The 23,783-nt window shown below is 43.5% G+C and overlaps 1 protein-coding gene across 1 annotated transcript in view; it reads right to left on the bottom strand.

Moving 5' to 3' along the window:
- LOC311234253 (adrenodoxin-like) overlaps positions 1–22,492 on the bottom strand; it is a 37,586-nt gene extending 15,094 nt beyond the window's left edge. The window contains exon 1 of the mRNA XM_084321390.1: positions 21,985–22,492. Coding sequence (XP_084177516.1) covers positions 21,985–22,166 — 182 coding nt within the window. The 5' untranslated portion in view covers positions 22,167–22,492. The remainder of the gene's footprint in view (positions 1–21,984) is intronic.
- Between the last annotated feature and the right edge of the window lie 1,291 nt (positions 22,493–23,783).

Below are 23,783 nucleotides of genomic sequence, written 5' to 3'. Positions count from 1 at the left end.
GTCTTTTTCTGGTCTTCATCCTCCTGTACTGTATTGTACCCATTCTGCAATATGTTAATAAAGTTTTCATTAACCGCTGGCATGTGCCATACGAGCAGAGGAGAAAATCACGGGCATCAATATTGGGGGGCATGACTTTAAAGCTAATCTGTATGCAGATGATGTACTATTAACACTAACACAACCCTGTCAATCAATCCCACAGGTGATGAAGCGGATTAAAGCATTTGGGGAGTTTTCAGGATATAAGGTGAACTTTAATAAGAGTGAAGCTATTCCTCTGAATAACCTGACCCATCCTTCACATATTGGTTCTGCCCCCTTACAGTGGAGATCACAAGGTATGAGATACCTCGGAATAAACATCCGGACACCTATAGACACGATTTTTGATTCTAATGGTCCACACCTCTTGAAGACAATTAGGGAGGATATTAAGAGATGGACAGTGTTACCCATTTCATTATGGGGTAGAGCAGAGATAATAAAAATGAATATTTTACCTAGAATATCATTTCTAATATCAGCTGTTCCACTCAAATTCCCCTCGTATTGGTTTAAAGAGATAAATAAGCTATTTACAGGTTTCTTATGGAGGGAGAAGACACCTAGAATCAGCTACAAGAAATTGATGAGACCAAGAAATAGCGGTGGACTTAGTATTCCGGATGTTTACTCATACTATCTCTCTTATAATGCCAGATTCCCCTTGTCATGGGGTTACATATGCAAGACCGAAATAGGCAGTTGGAAATGGATTGAGGAGAATATTTTATCAGAACTTAGTAAGACGGTATCCTTGGTATCATTATGGTTTCACCCCAAACCTAACTTTAAAATGGATAACCCGATAATAAGATTTTCATGTGAGATAATCAAAACCCTACAGAAACGGCTAGCCTTCAAAGGGATCTCTTTACCTTCATGCCCCATATGGTCTAACCCCCTGTTAATGGCTGGGGGCAGCACACTAGTAAATACTTCATGGCAGGGTAAAGGAATACATCAACTAGGACAGATTGTGAAGGATGGAGAGACGATACCTTTTAATGAATTGAAAGATCTGTATAATTTAAGAGATAGTGAATTCATGTTGTACTTTCAGTTGAGATCTGTAGTAAGATCAGTATCCATGAAAAATAGAGATATGGGGATACATAAGGATTTGGATGACAAACTAAGAAGGATCGCTTCAGAAAGGAGGTCAGTATCTAAGATCTATAGGTTACTCTCACTTAGCTCATCAGATGGCCTGGCCTCCATTAAACAGCAGTGGGAGAGGGATTTGAAGGTCTCCTTGACTGCTCCACAATGGGAGACGGTTTTAAAAAATACAACAACATCATCAAAATGTGTAAGATATAAAATGATACAATTAAAGGTAGTTCATCGAGCTTATATTACACCATGTAAAATTAAAAAAATGGATCAAGCCATCTCAGATTTGTGCTGGCATGGATGTGGGGAGGTAGGAACACTCATCCACATGTTGTGGCATTGCCCCACAGTGAAGAGTTTTTGGCACAAGGTCATTTTAAGACTATCCTCTATTCTCAGTGTTAAGATACCCTTATGTCCAAAAGTCTGCCTCTTGGGCATAGGGGTAGTTGGTATACAATCAGCACTTACGCAACGCATCATTACACTAGCACATATGTCAGTTAAGCGTACTATCATGATGAACTGGAAGATCCAAAAGCCAAATTGTTTCTGTATGGACACCTGGATGAGGGATTTCATGGACCTATTGACAATGGAACGAGCAGCCTCAACGCTCACTGAACATGACCATGGAGAGGACGGTCCCTGGATCTATATAAGGACATATTTGGAGAATACTTATGACTGAAAGCAGGAGTGTTTGATCTGCACCCCCCCCCACCCCCCCCCCATTTTGTTAGTATGTTTGTCTGTATTGTACCGTTTGTGAGTTTTGTTTTGTCTGTATTGTACTGTATTGTATTGTTTATTGTTTGTGAGTTTAGTTTTGTCTGTATGGTACTGTATTTATGTTGAGCTGTTTTGTGTTTCAAACTATTAATTAAAAAAAAAAAAAAAATAAATAAAGTTTTCATTCATTCATTCTGACGGACAACAGAATAATTTTGATTGACAGTCGAGTCTGCCAATTACGTCACACCGCTTGCACCCGCCCTGCTGTTCTTAGCACCAATCGGCAAGCGCCATTCGTTTTTGACTTCCTGAATGTCCGGTGTGCTGACATCAACAAAGCTACTTACATTAGCTCCCCGCAACCGACTAGTAGGAGACCAGTGCACCACAGGATGACTAAATGAGCCATAATGATTTTACCTCAACGAATGTTATAATAAAAGCCTTTCCATACATCTGTCTGATTGAAAACTTTATTAACAGACCGCGGAATGGGCATATCTCAACACAGGCTGAGATATGAACGAGTAACGTGTGGACCAGATTGACGCGACACAATCGTATTGGGCAAAACATCACGATATCCACGATACGTTGAAAAAGTGTATTGTTAATGAACTGTACCCGATATTTATATAATATCGTCATATCGCCCAGCCCTAAGCTCAGGCTTGTAAGGAGTTAGGAAGGGACGACCATCTGTCTAGATCCTGGCGCATTTTATCATAAGTACCCGTGAAGTTGTACTTAGTAGTTTGACTCAGCGTGGGGAATATCTCTATACCTATTACCTAAGTATTTAAAATGTTCCACTATGGGGATATCAGCTGGTAGTCGCACGGCCTTGGCCAGCTCATTAAGAGGTAGGCAGGCTGATTTGTTCCAGTTAATCTTAAAGCCTGACAATTTACCAAAGTCGTCGATTATTCCCAATAATTTTGTGGCCGACGGGGAAGGGTCATCCATAAAAATCAGTAGGTCATCCGCATAGAGAGCAATTTTGTGTGGTGTATTATTGATCATTATGGGGACGATGTCCTCCGATTGCCTAATAAATTGGGCCAATGGTTCGAGGGAAAGCGTGAATAGTCCTGGGCTCAGAGGACAACCCTGTCTAGAAGATCTGGAGACTGGGAAAAGTGTGGAACAGTTTTTGCCTGTCAGTATCATTGCCGACGGCGAGGCATACAGGACTTTAATCATATGAATAAAATTCTTTCCAAGACCCATGACCTCAAGTACCTTCCACAGGTATGACCATTCTAGTCTGTCAAACGCCTTCATGGCATCCAAAGACAGAACAGTGGACGGAGCTGTATTGTCTTTACTGTTATCGACTACATGCAACAGCCTCCTAAGATTATCTGCAGCCAGGCGCCCCGGGGTAAAACCAGTTTGATCGCAGTGTACCAATACCGTCATAAATCTCTGCAGGCGGCGGGCCAGCACCTTGGCAAACACTTTTAAATCGGCCCCGAGAAGACTCAAGGGCCTATAGCTACCACAATCATTGGGATCTTTGTCCTTCTTGAGAAGTACAGAAATCAGCGCCATGTTGACATCTCTTGAGAACTCCCCTTGTTCGATAGCGTAATTGATCATATCGAGCATCAATGGGCCCAGTTGGTCCCAGAAAGCTAAATACACCTCGGGTGGAATACCATCCCAGCCTGGTGCCTTACCCCTCTGCATTTCAGCAATCGTCTCCCTTAGTTCCATAAGAGTGATCGGTTTCCCCAGTTCCTTAGCCTCTTCCTCAGAAATGTGGGGTATCTCAAGCCTGCCAATGAACGATTCAAATTTAGAGTCGTCGAGATTAACCTCTGAGCTATATAACTGTGAGTAAAACTCTTTAAAAGTGCCGTTGATCTTTTTCGAATCAGTAGTGATTGTACCCTGTCGCGTCTTGATCGAGGGGATATCCGAGAAATGATCATTCAAGCATATTTTCATTGCCAATAGATGGCTAGGCCTGGAGCCGTGAAAATAGTAATTTTGCCTTGTCCTATGTATCAAGAACTCAGACTGTTGTTTAAGTATGGAGTTTATTTCCTTCTTGACTATCTTACGTTGTGTGTTTAGTCGTTCACTATAGTTAGTTTGCAAAGATGCGTATAGATCCGCATATAATGTTTCCAGTCCTTCTAGTTTTTTTGACCGGGATTTCCGTAAGTTGGAGGCGAAAAGTGTGACATGACCAGGGAACAAAATTAACTTTTTGACTTAACAGCCATTTGGCTGGTAGATTTTAAAAACTACCAGCCAGGCAGATTTTTTACCAGCCAAAAATTAAAAATAGCTTTTTAGTATATCGCCATGTGTTATTATTACTATATAATACTCTCATATGCTATTTTCAATTAATATCATAAACAACATAAGGAATATTAGCATCATTTTGAGTGGACTGAAGGAATGAGTCAGCGTTAATAATTTTAAATGCAAATCATTTATTGAAACATAGAAGTGGGGTCGGGGACACACACACTGTTTCAACTCACCACCCCCGCATCATATTGTAGTCTAGTCTGTCTTCAAACTTCCACTCCTCTCGAAACCTTTTTATATTTGAATATCAACATTATCTGTGCATCCTCAGTTTACTACAATATACTCCTCTCCTGAGTCCTGACTAGTGACTTCATCGTCTTTCCAAACGCACGCACACACACAGAGAAAGGGAGAGTGCCCCCCCCCCCATTTCCCTTTCCCCAGTCCACACTGTCTGCTGTTCTCTATGGCTCTGCCGCTGATCAGGATTAGCTTGTTAGCTTACGCTAACATAACGTTCATTTCGGGCGATGTGGGCATAAAGGAATGGCGACGATGCAATGCATGTTAGATGCATTTGACCCGTTGTGAGAAGAAGAAAAAACCACAGACTTATTTGGGCTCGCAAAATAGGCGCACTGCTGTGTAGCTCTGCTCTCAGGGAACAAACTTAACTTTTTGACTTACCAGCCATTTGGCTGGTTGATTTTAAAAACTACCAGCCAGGCAGATTTTTTACCAGCCATTGGCGGTTGGCTGGTACTTATTTTGTTCCCTGGACATGACGCCTGATAAATCCTTTCAATGCGTTCCATAGGACCCTGGGGTCATCGACCGTGCCAACATTGATCTGCAAGAATTCAGCTAGTTTACTCCTGAACTCAGAACAGAAATCATCGTTCTTTAATAAGGTTGAGTTAAAAAACGCCACCTGGGAGCTCTCGTGGAGAGCCTGCCAAAGGTTGCCACAAGGAAAATCCCCTTGTGGTCCGAGAGAGCCAGGGGAACCAATGAGACGTCGAAACTATCAAACAAATTAGGGGATGCGAATGCATAGTCTATTCGAGAGAAGGTTTTGTGTCTGGCAGACAGGTGAGAGTAATCCTTGAGGGTGGGATTGGATAAGCGCCATAGGTCTGCGAGCCCAGTGTCCTGGGCCCACATCCTGAGGGCCTTAGAGGACCGTTTTTGGTCGCTTAGGACCCAGACCTATCCATCTCCGCATCCCAGCACGCATTAAAATCGCCACCCACAATGAGAGCGTATCCAGTGAGTTCCAACATATTCTTCGTGATTGTATTATAGAACGTTGAATCAAATATGTTGTTAGGGGCATACAATGCTATTATTGCCATCTTCCTATGAGAGAACTCAACTTTTGCTATAGTAATCCTTCCCTCCGTGTCCGACCACACATCCAGGACTTTGATATCAAGGTTACGTCTTGTAACTATGACGACTCCTTTCGTCTTATCATCGGCTGAGGATGAGGAGATAACGTGATATTGTCGATTTGCTAGCCTCGACACATCACCCACCAACAAATGCGTCTCACTAAGGAGAGCAATGTCAATATTTCTTCTCTTCAATAACCAAAGGACACTGGCACGCTTGTGTGGGGTGTTAAGACCCCCCGCGTTCCAAAATAAAATATTCAATTTAGCCATGGTCGAGTTTGTCTAAATGCGTAGAGAACATACCAGTGCAGCCAGGCTGAGTACAGAGGCGCTGATCCAGGCGGGCCCAGACAGTCAATCCCAGGAGTTCAGAGGAGGAACAATTACACACATAAGACAACAGTACATAAAACACATAAAAATACCACCCCAGTTACAACCCCCCCTCCTTCTACTCTAAACCCTAACCCACCCGTCCTATTATAAACCCTCCTATACCCACTCTCCAATCCCCTCCCTATGCCCCATCCACTAAGGATGGTCATCTTCCTATCATTTCCCACTGGAGTCATGGATCCAATAAGACGCTCTCCACTCCGACCCCCCTCTAGATAAACCCCTGATTAAACCCCCACTAGTCCAATAAACACAAATAATAATAAAAATTTAATTCAATAAAGATATCGGTCGAAAACCACCGTGAGCCTTGGCCCTAACATGAGATAACTATAATGGAAAAAATAGCCATTATTATATAATAACTCAACATCAACCCTGCAACCATCTACTTCTGAGTCTGCGCATCAACGTCGCAATGTTATAACACAAATGGATAAAGGAAAATTCAAAACAAAATTAAAGCATACCAGCAGATAGTCTAAGGCAGGATCGGATCACAGGTAAATTGCGCAAACAGATGTCATTTAAACAACGACAATAATAAGAAAGGGAAAAAAGGGGGTTATGGTCAAAGTGCACACCTGTAACAGCCCCTCTGATCAGGCACAACGGCTGGAATGACATAACCTATGTAAGAATAGAATTAAACACCTTCATTAACCCGGGGATGGTAATAAGCAATACCTGACACAACCTGTTATCATATATTATATATATATATATATTCAACCGATCTTCTCCTACCGGAGCCCAAAGCTCAAAACAGCCTGGATATAAAAATAAAAGCATACAAGAAGTTAGTTAAGGACCCGATCACCGTTGAATTGTGCGAACCGATGACACTTAAACAGCAACAACAACCAAAATACGTAAATATTAACGGGTCTCGAATGCCTCGGCGCAGACGATAGACGCAGCCCGCTAGCTAGCCCGAGGCTGGCGCGTAAGCTAGTGATGAATCCGGATAGCACGTTAGAGTCTGTTATGTACAATGATCAGCTAGCTCGCTAGCTTTCATAGAGGCGATACACAAGTACGACCATGAGGACAGCATTAGCAAGTAACAGAAGTCATTGGGAAGCCCCGCTAGTTGGATGGGCAGTGGACAGTTAGCATGTCTGGGCATGACAGCAAGTATTTGTGAATAGTCGGCCCTATCAATGTATTCAGGCCCACATCGCCAAGTCACTCACCCGAACTAGATATCAAGCTACAGTCTCGGGTATCCCCTCGAGATATTCCTTCGCTTTAGCCAACGACCAAAATGAACGCCGACCATCGTCCTTATCCAGCACAGATAATTTCGCGGGAGCGAATAGCATGGGCCTCAGGCCTAGTTTCCATAGCCTGGACAAGACCACTTTGTATTCGCCTCTCTGTGCTTGAACCTCCGGCGTAAAATCTTCGAAATGGCCACTTTGTGATCGCCAAGCCTTAGATTACCCCTTCTGGCACGGGCCGACCGCATGATGAGTTCCCTCTGCTGAAGCCTGTTCAGCTTGACAATAATGGGCCTCGGCTCCTTGTTCACTCCAGGAGTGGTCCTGCCCGCTCTGTAGGCCGACTCACAAACGGGAGGGGTGGGGAGGACATCATTCCCCAGTATTTTTTGCAGCAATTCCGGCATGGTCTCAGAGAGACGGCCTCCCTCGTTGCCCTCCGGTACTCCAACAATCCTGATGTTGTAGCGTCTCTCCCGGGACTGTATTTCCACAATTACCGACTGTAGTTTGGCATCTTCAGCCTGCCTAGCCAGCAGGGAGGACTCCAGATCCGCCATCTTCTCGCCTTGTAATGAGACCTCCGCCAAACTCCGACCTCCATGATCGCCTAGCTCCGCCCCCCGGATTTAAGACATTTTAAGACAAATTAAGGCCTTATTGGTTGATAAACAAATTTAAGACTTTTTAAGACATAAGGATCCGCGGATACCCTGAATAGGCCACATTCAGTTTCGTTTTGATTGTTCGCTAGGAATTATGGGATTTGGTGTTGGTTGTATGGATTCTACGCAGACGGGGACATGGTATTTAATCGCACGATAGACTACAACTACCAAGTATAGCGTGGCCCAGATGCCAGTTTCACTTCACAGTACACGCAAATATTTTTTTCACACACAGGATATCGGACGGGGGCTACGCAGTAGGCTTGGGCGGTATGACGGTATACCAGGGTATTTAGAAATCCCGACGGTATTGAAAATCAATACCGTCCGTCACCGTCAAAATCACAGATGCGCTTCAGTTTCTATAACAGTGAAACGGAGTTTTGAGTGTAGTGCACACACGGAGTGTAGTGCACACACGCGCTAGCAGAGGGCGAGACCGCTCTAGTGGAGCGAGTGGGTCACAACCAGGGGGCGAAACTGGAGCCCGCCACCCGCCATTGGCGCTCAGTTTTTACGTTTGGCGCCTCCCACTGAGAGGTCTGACCGCCGTGTGGCGGGCAATCAAATAGTCATGTGAAAACCGAAAATCATGATCCAATTCTGAGCGGAGTTCTCACTCGCTGTCTCAGCACAGACACGCAGCGCATTGCTGCTCCTACCCCTCCCGCACCTGTTTCTGTATGCTGCTGCATGTAAACAGAGGCTATTGCCTCGGACAGTCACCGTGACTGACGTTAGTCTAGTCAGAGGGACCTCCGTGAGCTAATGTTAGCTACCGTTACAAAATGACCCAGTCAACTATTCACTTTTAGTTTAATACATGAGGCATTGTGTAACGTTATCCAGCTGGCTAGCTACTGATAGCTCCCGACATCAACAACTGCTCCAGCAAGTGTCCAGTGCATAATACCTCTGTTGGCTAGGTAGCTTATGTTAGCCCACGTTAGCTCACTAGTCACTACGAAATGTCCCAGTAAACTAAATAGTTCAGAGGCGTTGTCCCAACGCCATCCAGCTCCTGACATCAATGTCCTACAACATGCGTATTCGAGCCCCTGGCTTACATCGCATGAGGGCTGCTGACTAGGGTCCAGGTGCAGCGCAGGAGAATCCTTTCATGCTGAATGTAAGAGTTTAGGGCCCAGCTGCAGCACCGGAGAATCCTTGCTGGAGCTGGAGGCCACTTGAGTAGGGGTGGACGGTATAAACGGTATACGGTATAAACGGTATGAATTTGCTCTACGGTATGGATTTTGCCTATACCGTGTAACCGGTAGTGCAGCTCTAAAATAGCAATGACGTCATGTAACCACTGCGCGACTATTTCACTCGCATTTGCCCCTAAAAATAGATAGAATTAGTCATAGATAATAGATATGTGCGAACTGGAAAAAGTTATTTAGGAGGCTTCGCGCAGTGGGCGTGCCAGCCCCTCCCGCACGCATGTAAACACGGGTCTACTAGTAGTCTAGTGGGACGGGACGTCTCCCTGAGCTAACGTTAGCTTAGCTACCGTTACAAAATGACCCAGTCAACTATTCACCTTTAGTTTAATACATGATGAGGCATTGTCTAACCGAACGGTATCTAGTCGGCCAGCTACCGATAGCTCCTGACATCAACAAACGCTCCATCAAGTCTAGTAGAGTAGACGTGTATGATAGCTCCGTTAGCCGTTAGCTCACGTTAACACAAGTTAGTTCACCGTTCAAAACGAAATGTCCCATTGAACTAAATAATTCACTGAGGCGTTGTATTAACGTTATATATCCGGCTAGCAGTAGCTACAGATAGCTCCTGATATCAATGTCTTATAACACTGATTCGATGCGTATTCGAGCTGAGGGCTTGATGAGCACAGTTAAGTAACGTTATGCCAATAGGGTCCAGGTGCAGCGCCGGAGAATCCTGGCCGTAGCTCTGCTCGAGACTACTCGAGTATAGGTCCAGGTGCAGCTCTGGATAATCCTGGCCGTAGCTGGAGGCTACTAGAGTACACACAGACAGTGGAGCTTGTTGCGTGGTGGCGATGTCTCGCAGATAATACAAGTACAAGTCTAATTATATAATATATATATTTTATAAAAAAAAAAAAATTATATAAAATAAAAAAAAAAAATTATCAAAAACGATGATACCGTGATATATACCGTTACCGTCTATGCTTCAAATTATACCGTGATATAAATTTTAGACCATACCGTCCACCCCTACACTTGAGTATACACACAGACAGTGGAGCTGTTTGCAGACAGCGAGGTGGCGATGTCTCGCAAATAATACAACTACAAGTATGATTATATAATATATATATTTTATTAAAAAAACTATTTTTTTATATAAAATACTTTTTTTTTAATCAAAAAAAAGTTGGCAGGTAAGAAATATGCTTGGCGGGTAGATTCTTCCCATCTACCCGCCACTGGCCGGTGAGTCAAAAAGTTAATTTCGCCCCCTGGTCACAACGGTGTTCACGTTTTACGGTAATGTTGCGACAGTGCTGTGAAAATACCGTAAAGCGTTGTGACGAGAGTTGGTGTGTGTTGTTGTGGAGCAACTGGTGGAGCAAGCAAATAATCCGTCTCTTATTATATGTGAACTAAAGAGTACAAGGTTTACACAACAGCCCCCACCCGCCTTTTTATTGTATTTGTACCGTCCTGTACTATCCGCTGTCAGCTGTTTATCTCTCTCTGTGAGCTACTGAGCTTGAATAACTAGCGTTAGCTCACGTTAACTAGCGTTAGCTCTGCGGCTAATCTTATATTACCCTGAACTAAATCAATGACTAGGTTATAAAGCATTCGAGTAGTTTTCACTGCACATAGAAGTAGCCAAGCAACGGGAGGCAATTTCTAGCCCTTAAGGAATCAAATAGTCTGCCATGGCTAGATGCTAACGCTAAAACGGTGCAGGCTTCTACTGGTGCGGGACTACCATTCTGAGAGCTGACGATGATTTGTTTACTTGGTAACACGGGTTGCCCCGCCCCCCCCCCCCCCCCCCCCCCCCGCTGATGAAAATGAAAGTCATACCGTCAGATACCGTGCACCGGGGTATTATGCCATAAAGGTTTGACGGTGTGAAAAAAAGGATACCGCCCAAGCCTGCTACGCAGTAAATTCATTTATCGCCAACAGATTTTTTCATAGCACCGCAACATTATGTCGCACTGTACAGCCCTGGTTGTAGGCTAATGTTTTACTATTTTTTTTATCCAATTTGTATGGATTAATTTAGGAGTGAAATGCGAATGAATGGTTGAAATCACTACTCGCAAGGTTCCCCCCAAATATTATTTCCCACTCGCACGGGCGATAACCTCGTCGCACTGTACAGCCCTGCACTGTACAGCCCTGCTATACTATAGCTATCTACTGTCCATATCTTCCTTTTGAATGAAATAGGTTCAGGAGAGAGACTCTCAGCCCCCCCTTCCCTCACTATTGGATGCCTCTGAGCGTTCCCAGGGATAGCTTACAGTAGTTAGTGTTAGCAGGTTAGCTTAGTTAGAGTTAGCAGCTAACATTAGTCAAGGTTTTTAGCGCAACGTGGGTATACTATACAGGAATGGCGAGGATGCAAAGCATGTTAGACCATTGGACCCGTTGCTAGCAGAGTTTTCGTTGCACATACAAACAGCGTGACTCAGACTCGCAAGATGAGTTGTTACAGAGCTGTCGAACGCAGGGCTGAATAGCTAGATGTCATAGGATGGCTTAGAGGGGTTCTCAACCTTTCTGCTGCCAAGGCACCCGTGTTCAATAAAATATTCCAGGGCACCCCTACATACGATAAAGACTTTTCCGGTCCTGTCTTTTTTGCTACAATGATGACAAAAGTGCTTGCTTTCAAAATAATGTTTATTTAAGAAACCGGGAAACTCATTTGTGTGTATTATGCAGGCTATATAATGCATTATTAACAGGTGTTTCAGGTCTAAATTGCTTAGTACTGTTGACATTACACTGCTTGTAGTAGTAAATCAAATAGCATATTTCTTTAAATAAAATTACAGAAAATTATCACTAAAGTGCTATCTGTTGCAGCTGCACACTTTTCCATAAAAATAGCATATTTGGATACGTGTGACCATTTCTCAAAAACTGAAAATCATGTATTTTTTTTAAATACAGAAAAGGATCACTAAAGTGCTATCTGTTGCAGCTGCACTGTTCTCCATAAAAATAGCATATTTGGATAAGTTTGACCATTTCTCAAAAACAGAAAATCATGTGTATTTTTTTTTAAATACAGAAAAGGATCACCAAGTTACCATTTCTCAAAAAATATAAATAAATACAGAAAATAAGCACTCGTTCACTCAGTGGACATTTCTAGCTGCTGCTGGCTAATAATACGGTCAATACGTGGGGAGATCTTTGACAAGGCAACACGCATGTCATCCTCAAGGCTCAACTTGGCCCTACATTTTGTTTTCAGAGCTGTCATGGATGAAAAGCCAGCTTCACACAGATATGTGGTGCTGAATGGTATCAACACCTTAACTGCTGCATCATGAGATACTTGGTACTCAGCACCACACTCTGAAACTAGCTCTCCGGGTGGTATCAGATGAGATTTCAATGAGTTCTTCCAAGAGTTTGGATGGAGATGTGTCAGAACGCTTTGTCTCAATGTTGTCTGTAAAGTATTTTTTTTTAATCCAGAGTAATTTGGTGATCCTTTTCTGTGTTATATTAAATAATGATTTTCAGATTTTGATAAATGGTCAAACTTATCCAAATATGGTATTTTCATGGAAAACAGTGCAGCTGCAACAGATCTAGCACGTTGGTGATAATTTTCTGTAATCCAAAAAGAATAAAAAAAAAAAAAAAACAAAAAAAAATCTCAAGGCACCCCTGGCAGCTCTCTGCGGCACCCTAGGGTGCCGCGGCACCCCTGTTGAGCTCCACAGATCATATTAAACCCAGATTCGGCTCAAACAAGGGACTAAACACGTTTCGCAATTATGCCACATCAATGTGGAACGCCCTACCCACAGCTGTAAATTAATGTGAATCACTACCCACCTTCAAAACCGCTCTCAAAGAGCACCTACGGGAGCCTGCAATTCGGAACTGGCCCCTGTAAATGTCCAAACCCAACCCCCTCCAATGTACAGTCCCCCCCCCCCCCCCCCACCTTTACATGGGGGACCCTGATGTAAACAAGACAAAAGTATTTCTCTGGTCTGCATCCCCTTAACAATTACAATTATGTGTATTGAGCTGTACTGTGTATTGTACCCATTCTGCAATCTGTTAATAAAATGTTCAATCAATCAACAGCTTCTAAAATTTAAGGGGGGGGGGTGGGTCAAGTGCAGAGAGGCATTTAATCAACGACCCAATGCATGCATGTGTGTGTTCCTGTGTGTAGCCCATCTCGCATGCATGTGTTAATCTGCATGACAAATAAATACTTCTTCTCCTCCTTATCTGGTGGGGCCTCGAACCATTTTATGACGGCCTGCCCTACCCTGTTGTTCAAGTGGGGAGGGGGACCATGATAACTTTTCATTTTTGGAAAGTAATGTGTCTGCTTGCGTTTGAGAGATGACAGGAGCATCTGCACTAAGGGTCTCATTCTCATCAGAGGAGGATGCCTCATAATCAGTGCCCTCCTCAACATTACCCTCTGTTTCAGACACATTCTCTTCTACGTCAATTTCATCATCAAAGAGCTGTGACAAAACTTCTTCTGGTGCAGCTGAAGACAAAGCAGAGGAACATATTGGACATTGAGCATGACCTCAGAGTTGCTTTGTCTACCATCACCCCAGACTTTGAGACTCTTGTCAGGAGCAAACAACATCCCCAGTTATCCCATTAGTTCCCTGGGATGTTAAGCTAAGAAGTCTGCTAAGAAGGATATATTATTTATTATTATTATTTTATTTCATTGTGTTTTTAGCCCTAGGAATATGACTGTAATACAAACAGTTCGGTTTGTCAGGTACATGCAACACAGATTACAGTGTTTACATCTGTCTGCTTGAGAAAATACCATGTTCTGCAATAAAAATGATTGAAGTGAGATGAACAGACTGAACTTTATTTTATTAGATAAAACATGTTGACAAAGTTTTACTTTGCAGTTGAAAAAAGGTAATAAATTAAATTTGAGCAAAATAAGAAAAAATAAATATTGCAATATTTTCAGCGTATCGCGATTTAGTATCGCGATACTATCGTATCGTGACGCAAGTATCGCGATAGTATCGTATCATGAGGTCTCTGGCGATTCCCACCCCTAATATGCACCCCCCCTCCTTCCCCATTTTACAGGAAATCTCAGAGTTCTCGTCTGTAGTCTCCCCTCCCCATGTGAACTGTGAGTGGTTTAGGCCGTATGGTATGCCCTAAACTTAAAGCAGAGGAATTTCTTTTTTTTTCAAGATTATAACTGTGGATCATGTAATAGCCACCTCAATGTCATCCTAAACAATCAAAACAAACATGTGTATATGTTTTATACAGTTAAAACAAACTGGGGCCAAACTGATGCCAAGGAGGTGTGTACAGTACAGGACATTGAAAACACATGTTCATTTTATGTTTACCCATTTGTCCTCATTAAATTAGGAAAAGTCATGAAATAATATGCAAAATAAATTATGTCAACCATTTATTTAGATAGATACGTTAAACATTGAATGGATAACATGAGTGTTAACCGACTTTTATAGTTTTTTATTATTTGTTGTGCCTATATACAGGTACAGCTCAATAAATTAGAATATCGTGGAAAAGTCTATATATTTAGCTGTATTGATGCAGTCATTTATGCAAAAGGAGCCCCAACCAAGTACTGAGTGAACATACATGAACATACTTTTCAGAAGGCCGACATTTCTATATACAAAAGAAAAATACATCTATTTTTTTATTTTTTATTGGTGATACAGAATTTTGGGCTTTCATGAGCTGTAAGACATAATCATCAAAATTAAAACAAATAAAGGCTTGAAATATTTCACTTTGTGTGTAATGAATGTATAATTTACGAGAGTTTCGCTTTTTGAATTGAATTACTGAAATAAAATAACTTTTCCACGATATTCTAATTTATCGAGCTGCACCTGTATGAATTTGCTGATAAACTGTGTCTGTGTTTTGTAAACTTGTCGTCACTGTAAATGAGGGTAACATCAGTGTCTCACAAGTTGAAATAAGGGTTTGAAATTAAATAAAGTGTAACACTTTTATGATAGCCAAGTCTGCATGAGCATGTTGCAGTTGTATTGTAAGTGGCCTTACTCTCTTTATGACCAGTTAGGTTTGCTTGAGAAGTACAATAGAAACTATTGCTATAGTTTGACAATGTTTCTAATAGCTCTACAGAACTTTACAGTTAGCATTAAGCTAGTCTCCACTAGCCAGGGTTTAGCCGTGCTGTGGCCTTGTCTCCACTAGCCAGGGTTTAGCCGTGCTGTGGCCTTGTCTCCACTAGCCAGGGTTTAGCCGTGCTGTGGCCTTGTCTCCACTGGCCAGGGTTTAGCCGTGCTGTGGCCTTGTCTCCACTGGCCAGGGTTTAGCCGTGCTGTGGCCTTGTCTCCACTGGCCAGGGTTTAGCCGTGCTGTGGCCTTGTCTCCACTGGCCAGGGTTTAGCCGTGCTGTGGCCTTGTCTCCAGTAGCCAGGGTTTAGCCGTGCTGTGGCCTTGTGTCCACTAACCAGGGTTTAGCCGTGCTGTGGCCTTGTCTCCAGTAGCCAGGGTTTAGCCGTGCTGTGGCCTTGTCTCCACTAGCCAGGGTTTAGCCGTGCTGTGGCCTTGTCTCCACTAGCCAGGGTTTAGCCGTGCTGTGGCCTGTCTGGCACACAGTGAGCATCTCCATTGTCTTTAGAACCTGGCCAAACCTGGCACATTTCACAACCTGGCCAGACCTGTCCAAAAGGTGTCTGGGAACTGTTGTAACACACAAGCTAAACCATGATGATACAACAGTCCCAGCCAGGTTTGGCAAAATTCTTAAGACAATGGAGACGCTCACTGTGTGTCAGACAGGCCACAGCACGGCTAAACCCTGGTTAGTGGATACAAGGCCACAGCACGGCTAAACACTGACCAGTGGACTGGAGACAAGGCAAAAGTATTAGAATCTGAGACAGCCACCTGTCACAACCTGGCCAAAGCCAGCTGGGACTAGTGTATCATTGTGTACCACCGTTGAATTTTAAAAGGTTGCCTAGCAGTAGGCCTGCCAGTGCTGCCACGATAACACATTTTGCTGGGCGATTAATTGCCCCCGAAAATATCGCGATAAGCGATATTATAGCGACCGGTTAGAGAATTTTTTTTTGAGAAATTTATTTCCCAAAACTTTTATTTTGAAGCCCACAGCTCCGTCTTTTCCGGTGTTTTAGACTTTTATTTTGAAGCCCACCGACCGGACCGGAAGTATTGTTGTGATTATCCTAGCAGAACCTATGAGCCGACAACTTGTCTCATCCGGTTCTGTGTTTTTGAGCTAATGATAAAACAAATAGAGATTGTTGGTGAACAACTAACTTTAGGTTAGTTTTAACGTTAGCTACTAACGTTAGATGCAGCTACTACAGGCAATCAACAATGAGGAGGAAGCGTCAAAGCAGTATATAATAGAATAGCTGTGGTGCGTAGGCACTGCAGCACGACTCGAAACTACCTACTACGTTATAATAAATGAATTCATGTTTAACTTGTCCCCGTGTCCAGTCCTTTGACTAGCCCCACCCGTTCATTGTAAACAATGATGCATGTAATTGTATTAACGTTATTCTGTGTTGTAGCTATGCTATACGTTGTATTTCGTTTGTTAGCTATTTAGCTAATGTTGTTAGCATTGAATGAGAATCAACACTTGATCTTTCATCTTTATTTAGCAGTCCAGTTTCTCCGGGCAGTAGCGAGTAACTACTTGGGTCTAAAAATAGCTAACGTTACACTATAAATAACGCTACTTGGTTAAAAGGAGCAACACTATTGAGAAATGTAGTTAAGCTATGTGGCGTTGCCCCACGGAGCTCCTGTGCTGTGCTCTGTAGTAAAGCCAGCGGCCCGCCTCCCAACACGGACAGTGACTGACAAGGGGCACTGGTTCCGCCTCATTAAAACAAACGCGCAAATAGCAATTAATCGCGCCCGTCAAAATCATTGCATTAATTTTAATTATCGCGGCAATTAATCAATTTATTGCTTATCATGGCAGGCCTACCTAGCAGAGTTTACAAGAAATGCAGAAATGAGACACAAACCCAACTATATACCATACTAGACAATGGCTAACCCCAACCAGGCTGAATATAGCTAATGGAGACACAATACCATGCTAGACCATGGCTAGCCCCAGCCAGGCTGAACATAGCTAATGGAGACACAAACCCAAACATAGCATGCTAGACCATGGCAGACCATGGCTAGCCCCAACCAGGCTGAACATATCTAATGGAGACACAAACCCAACCATATTAGACCACGGCTATATCCCCAGCCAGGCTGAACATAGCTAATGGAGACACAAACCCAACCATACCATGGCTAGCCCCAACCAGGCTGAACATGGCTAATGGAGACACAATACCATGCTAGACCATGGCTAGCCCCAGCCAGGCTGAACCCAAACATAGCATGCTAGACCATGGCTAGCCCCAACCAGGCTGAACAACATGGCTAATGGAGACAAGACAGTACTTCACTTGCAGATTTTACACATAAGTACTTGCTAGAACATTGCAAAAAGGAAGACAACAAGGTGTTAAGTTGTACAGTACAAGCTACTGTAAACGTTTTGACTGTGCTATAAGAATATTACTACATACATGGGAGTCTGTCCTTCTCTACTTGAACGACCACATCAAACAAGAGGTGGACGCGGGCAAATACTGCGGCATGGTCATGCTGGACCTACAAAAGGCCTTCGACACTGTCAATCACACTAGAGTTGTTCCGATACCGATACTGGTATCGGAAAAGCCGCCGATACTGGCTAAAATGCTGGTATCGGTATCGGCGAGTACCCTCTAATGCTGCGCTCCGATACCATATGACGTAATTTATCAACAACACTGTGGTCTGTTGAGTAAGTATTATAAAACAAACGTGTGCTTAATCGATTAAAGTGTCAATGCCATTTGTCATTTTAACAGCAGATACTTTCTTAAATGTCATCGTCCCGACAGAGCGGTGTTGACGGCGAGCTCATGGGTTCGCTTGGTGGCTGGTGTTATTAGCATTGAACGGCTAACCGAAAGCTAGCTTTAACATTACCTTGGCTAAAGTTGGGGCTATTCATATAATCCAGCAATAATGGCTGCAGACCTGCAAGCAAAGTACAGCAAGTTGGCAAAGGAGTATTCCAAGTTAAATCACAATGTCACCAGTAACGTTACAGTCTTCTATGGTCTTCCCATATACCGGTAGCTCATGCTAGCTAACGGTAACGTCGTCATTGCACAATTGCACGTCGCGTACACAATTAATGACATGTTGCGGACAGCCATATCGGCGACAATGTTTAGCTTTTAGTGCCAAATGATAAGAGTCTGAGGCGGAGTCTCAAAAGAGAATGTTGAATATTTATTGTGCAAAAATCAAAACAGATCCGACTGCTACTGAACGGAGCCTTGTAGACAGACTGAGTAGGGTATATCTGCAGAGCCAGTGGGTAGCGAGTGCAGCAACGTATAATGTCCGTGTGGATCATTGGAGTAGGGTATATCTGCAGTGCTGAAGCCCCATACTCATTGATTAATGATACTAATACAAATCTATACAATCACCTGTTGTTGAATAAATACCATTACTTTCTAGTTATGACTAAAAAAAACAGTATATATAAAACAGTATTTGTTAAAAAAAAAAAAATGATATTTATAAAAAATTTATATAATATCGCTTTTTTTTTTTTTATGTATGCACTGGTATCGGATAAGTATCGGTATCGGCCGATACCCAAAGCTTAGGTATCGGAATCGGATCGGAAAGGAAAAAATGGTATCGGAACATCTCTAAATCACACCATTCTGATTGACAAGCTAAAAGCAATTGGTTTTGATAGTTTATCAGTGAGCTGGATACAATCCTACCTGGAGGGGAGAGAACAGATGGTGGAGGTAAACGGTACCCTACCCCCCCCCCCCCCCCCCTCACAGTGAGCTGTGGTGTTCCACAAGGAAGCATACTAGGACCGCTAAATCAAATCAAATCAAATTTATTTATAGGGCCCGACAACACACGTTAATGTCCCCATGGGCCGTACAGATCTTCTTTAAACAAGTCAAGAAGAAAACATAACAATAAGTCAAGAACAGAACAAGAACACCATAAGGTGCAAACATTTTTAGATGAATGCAAATAAATGAAAGAATGCAAGCACTCCCAGACATACCCCACGCGAAGGTAAGGAAAAACTCACTAAAACCTAACAATAGGGAAAAAAGCTCCACAGGCAGTGTGGAGAGAAACCTTAGAAGGGCCATTCAAGGGGGGATCTCCCTTCTTAGATGTTGGTGATAGTAGTGTTGCAGACGGACAGTTGGTAAGCATGCACTCATGTGTGTAGTGGAACACAGATGAGTGCATGCAATAGCAACTGTACATTTTGAAAAATTAAAGATAGAGCTAATAGCGATAGCAACTGAACATTTTGAAAGATTAAAGATAGAGCTGATAGCGAATCTATTTGAGGCACAGGGGCGGCGCAAAGAGGGTCACGTCCTCCCCGTCTTAGTCAAGGGACATTTAACACTCCGGTCGTTGCTCAGGGACAGCCGGAGACAGGGAGATAGGGGGCGGCGCAGAGAGGGCTACTATTCCTAATTTATGCAAATGACATGTCGTCAGCTTGTGACTGCAACTTGTTCCTGTTTGCGGACGACTCAGCCCTGCTGGTCTCTGACAAGAACAAGTTACAGGTTGAAAAAGCCCTCAGCTCGGAACTAGGCAAAATCTGCATATGGCTCGCCGACAACAAACTATCATTACACATGGGCAAAACAGAGTCCATTCTCTTCGGTTCAAATAACAAACTCAGCAAGACAGACGGCTTCTCGGTTACAGTGGGTGACAATATTATCACAAGGAAAGATGAAATTACCTACCTGGGTTCCATCCTAGAGGCTAATCTTTCCTGTGACAAAATGTCATCCAATGTAATAAAAAAAGTCAACCAACGAACGCGATTCTTGTACCGGATCTCCTCTCTGGTAAACAAGAATACCCTGAAGACTCTAGCAGGAGCACTCATTCAAGGGTACTACGACTATGCTTGCACCTCATGGTACCAAAGCACCTCAAAGGCACTAAAAAACAAATTACAAACATCTCAAAACAAGCTAGTCAGACTACTGCTTGACCTGACTCCTAGAACCCACCTCACCCCTGCCCACTTTGACAACCTAGGATGGCTTAGAGTAGACGACAGAGTACAGCAACTTGCAATGGGCCTGGTCTACAAGATACACTACGCGACCAAGGTACCCATGTACATGTCAAAATACTTCCCAAAGGTCAGTGAATACCACGATCACAACACCAGAGGGAGCTCCACAAATCATGTAAAACCCAGATTCGGCTCAAACAAGGGACTAAACACGTTTCGCAATTATGCCACATCAATGTGGAACGCCCTACCTAAAGCTGTAAAGGAATGTGAATCACTACCCACTTTCAAAAACACTCTCAAAAAACACCTACGTGAGACTGCAATTCGAAACTGGCCCCTACAAATGTCCTAACCTAGTTGTACAGTAAATGACCAAGTAAGGCTTTGTCAGTATTCCAATGTACAGTGTAAAATGTGTGTGTGTCCCCTACCCAACCCCCCCCCCCCCCACCTCCAATGTACAGCCCTCACCCACCCACCCAACCCCACCAACCTCCTCCAATGTACAGTTTCTACGCCAAATGTATATACACTCTTTTTCTGGACACTTTTGTATCACAAACAGTACTGTATTTGCAAATCTGATATGTCATAAATGTATAGATGTAGCAGTACTGTCTATCTGTATGTCATGTATGTCATACCTGTATGTTATGATGAATTGAAAATGGGGGACCCTGATGTAAACAAGACGAAAGTCTTTCTCTGGTCTGCATCCCCTTAACAATTGTATGTATTGAGCTGTACTGTACTGTACCCATTCTGCAATCTGTTAATAAACTTTTCAATCAATCAATCATGCCCCACACACACAGTAGTTTGCCAGTGGACATGTGTACTTTTCAAGCACTTTGAGCTCCTGAGTGAAAACATGAAAAACATGACCGAGGTGACCTCAAAACTCAGCCCTGTACCAACGACACTGGCTGTGGTTACATCACACCCTCACATCGCTGTCTAACCTCAGAGGCTGTGCGATGGTGTTGAAGCCACACCGCTGTCTAACCTCAGAGGCTGTGTGCTGGTGTTGAAGCCACATCGCTGTCGAACCTCAGAGGTTGTGTGATGCTGCTGCTAAAGACACATCGCTGTCTAACCTCAGAGGTTGTGTTGAAGACACATCGCTGTCTAACCTCAGAGGCTGTGTGCTGCTGCTAAAGACACATCGCTGTCTAACCTCAGAGGTTGTGTGATGCTGCTGCTAAAGACACATCGCTGTCTAACCTCAGAGGTTGTGCTGAATTGATTGATTGATTGAAAACTGTATACAGATTGCAGAATAATAATGCAGGACCTGTTGCAGAGGGTACAATACAGTACGGCTCAATACATACACCCCACCAGTACCCAACCTCCTCCAATGTACAGTTTCTATGTCAAATATACACTGTTTTCTGGACACTTTTTGTATCACAAACAGTACTGAATTTGCAAATCTGGTATGTCATAAATGTATAGATGTAGCAGTACTGTCTATCTGTATGTCGTGTGTGTCATATATGTTATGATGAATTGAAAATGGGGGACCCTGATGTAAACAAGACGAAAGTCTTTCTCTGGTCTGCATCCCCTTAACAATTGTATGTATTGAGCTGTACTGTACTGTACCCATTCTGCAATCTGTTAATACACTTTTCAATCAATCAATCAAAGACCAGAGAAAGACTTTCGTCTAATTTACATCAGGGTCCCCCATTTTCAATCCATCATAGGTCCCCCACCGCTGTCTTACCTCAGAGGTTGTGTTGAAGACACACCACTTACCTCAGAGGTTGTGTGATGGTGTTGAAGCCCCTCCAGGCCGCGGTGCTGAGACCAGCAGGAGACGAGCAGGTCGCTGGTGGAGCCGCTGTGTTTCTGGCCGAAGCGACGGCCAAGGAGGACCTCAGAGAACTGTCTCGCAAAGTTACGTGGACCAGTCTTCTCGTCGCCGTTACCAACGCCATCGCTATATATATAACGTCGACAGAACTTGTAAACAAACAAAAAAACAGAATATACGGTAATAAATAACGTTAAACGAGGATGCAAGAGAGGACTATTATAGCTGTCTGTGTGAGGAGGTCTTCGTGTTCACAGGCAGCGACACACAACTCGCTTCGACTCCCAAGTCGGTTACTGTGCTAGCCGAGCTAGCTAGCTAGCCTCTTTTAGCTCACCAGTAACTCACGCAGTCACTCTGTCAAGAGTCACTTTCATTGCGTAACACAACAGAGGGAGAGGAGGGGTCACTAAAACCAAGGACCGTGGCGACCGTTATCCAAACCAAGCAGCCTGTCTGACGTCTTTTTAGAAACGGTGCTACTGCTGTGCACACAACATGATATGTAGTGTTGTGAGTAGCCGGGTCGCGTGTAGTCTTTTACCAACCCACTAAACTGAAAGTGGGTTGGTAAAAGACTACACACAGTCGGGTCAGTGATGTGACGTCACGGAGCACTTTCCTGGATTGTGCTACGTTCGACTGTCACTCGAACGTCGGAAATTCCGACTACCTACTAGGACAAATCCAATACAGCGCGCGAGTTCCTATTCACAAACCCGGGTATGATTTCTCAACCCCAGAAAGTCTTTTAAACCTTTCACTGCCACACTACAGAAGGTTAACCCTTTACTATAGTTAACCTTCTGTAGTGTGGCAGTGAAAGGGTTATATATCGTATAGCTTACGCTCTGTGCTCTTAGTGGAACATATCCATATCCAGTCTAATACTGATTGACAAGCTAAAAGCAATTGGTTTTGATAGTCTATCAGTGAGCTGGATGCAATCCTACCTTGAGGGGAGGGAACAGATGGTGGAGGTAAACGGTACGGTACCCTATCCCCCCCCTCACAGTGAGCTGTGGTGTTCCACAAGGAAGCATACTAGGACCGCTACTGTTCCTAATTTATGCAAATGACATGTCGTCAGCTTGTGACTGCAACTTGTTCCTGTTTGCGGACGACTCAGCCCTGCTGGTCTCTGACAAGAACAAGTTACAGGTTGAAAAAACCCTCAGCTCGGAACTAGGCAGAATCTGCATATGGCTCGCTGATAACAAACTATCATTACACATGGGCAAAACAGAGTCCATTCTCTTCGGTTCAAATAACAAACTCAGCAAGACCGACGGCTTCTCAGTTACAGTGGGTGACAATATTGTCACAAGGAAAGATGAAATTACCTACCTGGGTTCCATCCTAGAGGCTAATCTCTCCTGTGACAAAATGGCATCCAATGTAATAAAAAAAGTCAACCAACGAACTCGATTCTTGTACCGGATCTCCTCTCTGGTAAACAAGAATACCCTGAAGACTCTGGCAGGAGCACTCATTCAGGGGTACTACGACTATGCTTGCACCTCATGGTACCAAAGCACCTCAAAGGCGCTAAAAACAAAATTACAAACATCTCAAAACAAACTGGTCAGACTACTGCTTGACCTTACTCCTAGAACCCACCTCACCCCTGCCCACTTTGACAACCTAGGATGGCTTAGAGTAGACGACAGAGTACAGCAACTTGCAATGGGCCTGGTCTACAAGATACACTACACGACCAAGGTACCCATGTACATGTCAA

The sequence above is a fragment of the Notolepis coatsorum genome (assembly GCF_963971535.1).
Source record: "Notolepis coatsorum genome assembly, chromosome: 1".
In the NCBI taxonomy this organism is placed as follows: Eukaryota; Metazoa; Chordata; class Actinopteri; order Aulopiformes; family Paralepididae; genus Notolepis; species Notolepis coatsorum.
The sequence above is the reverse complement of the archived record's forward strand: the minus strand, read 5'-3'. Positions and strand labels throughout refer to the sequence as shown.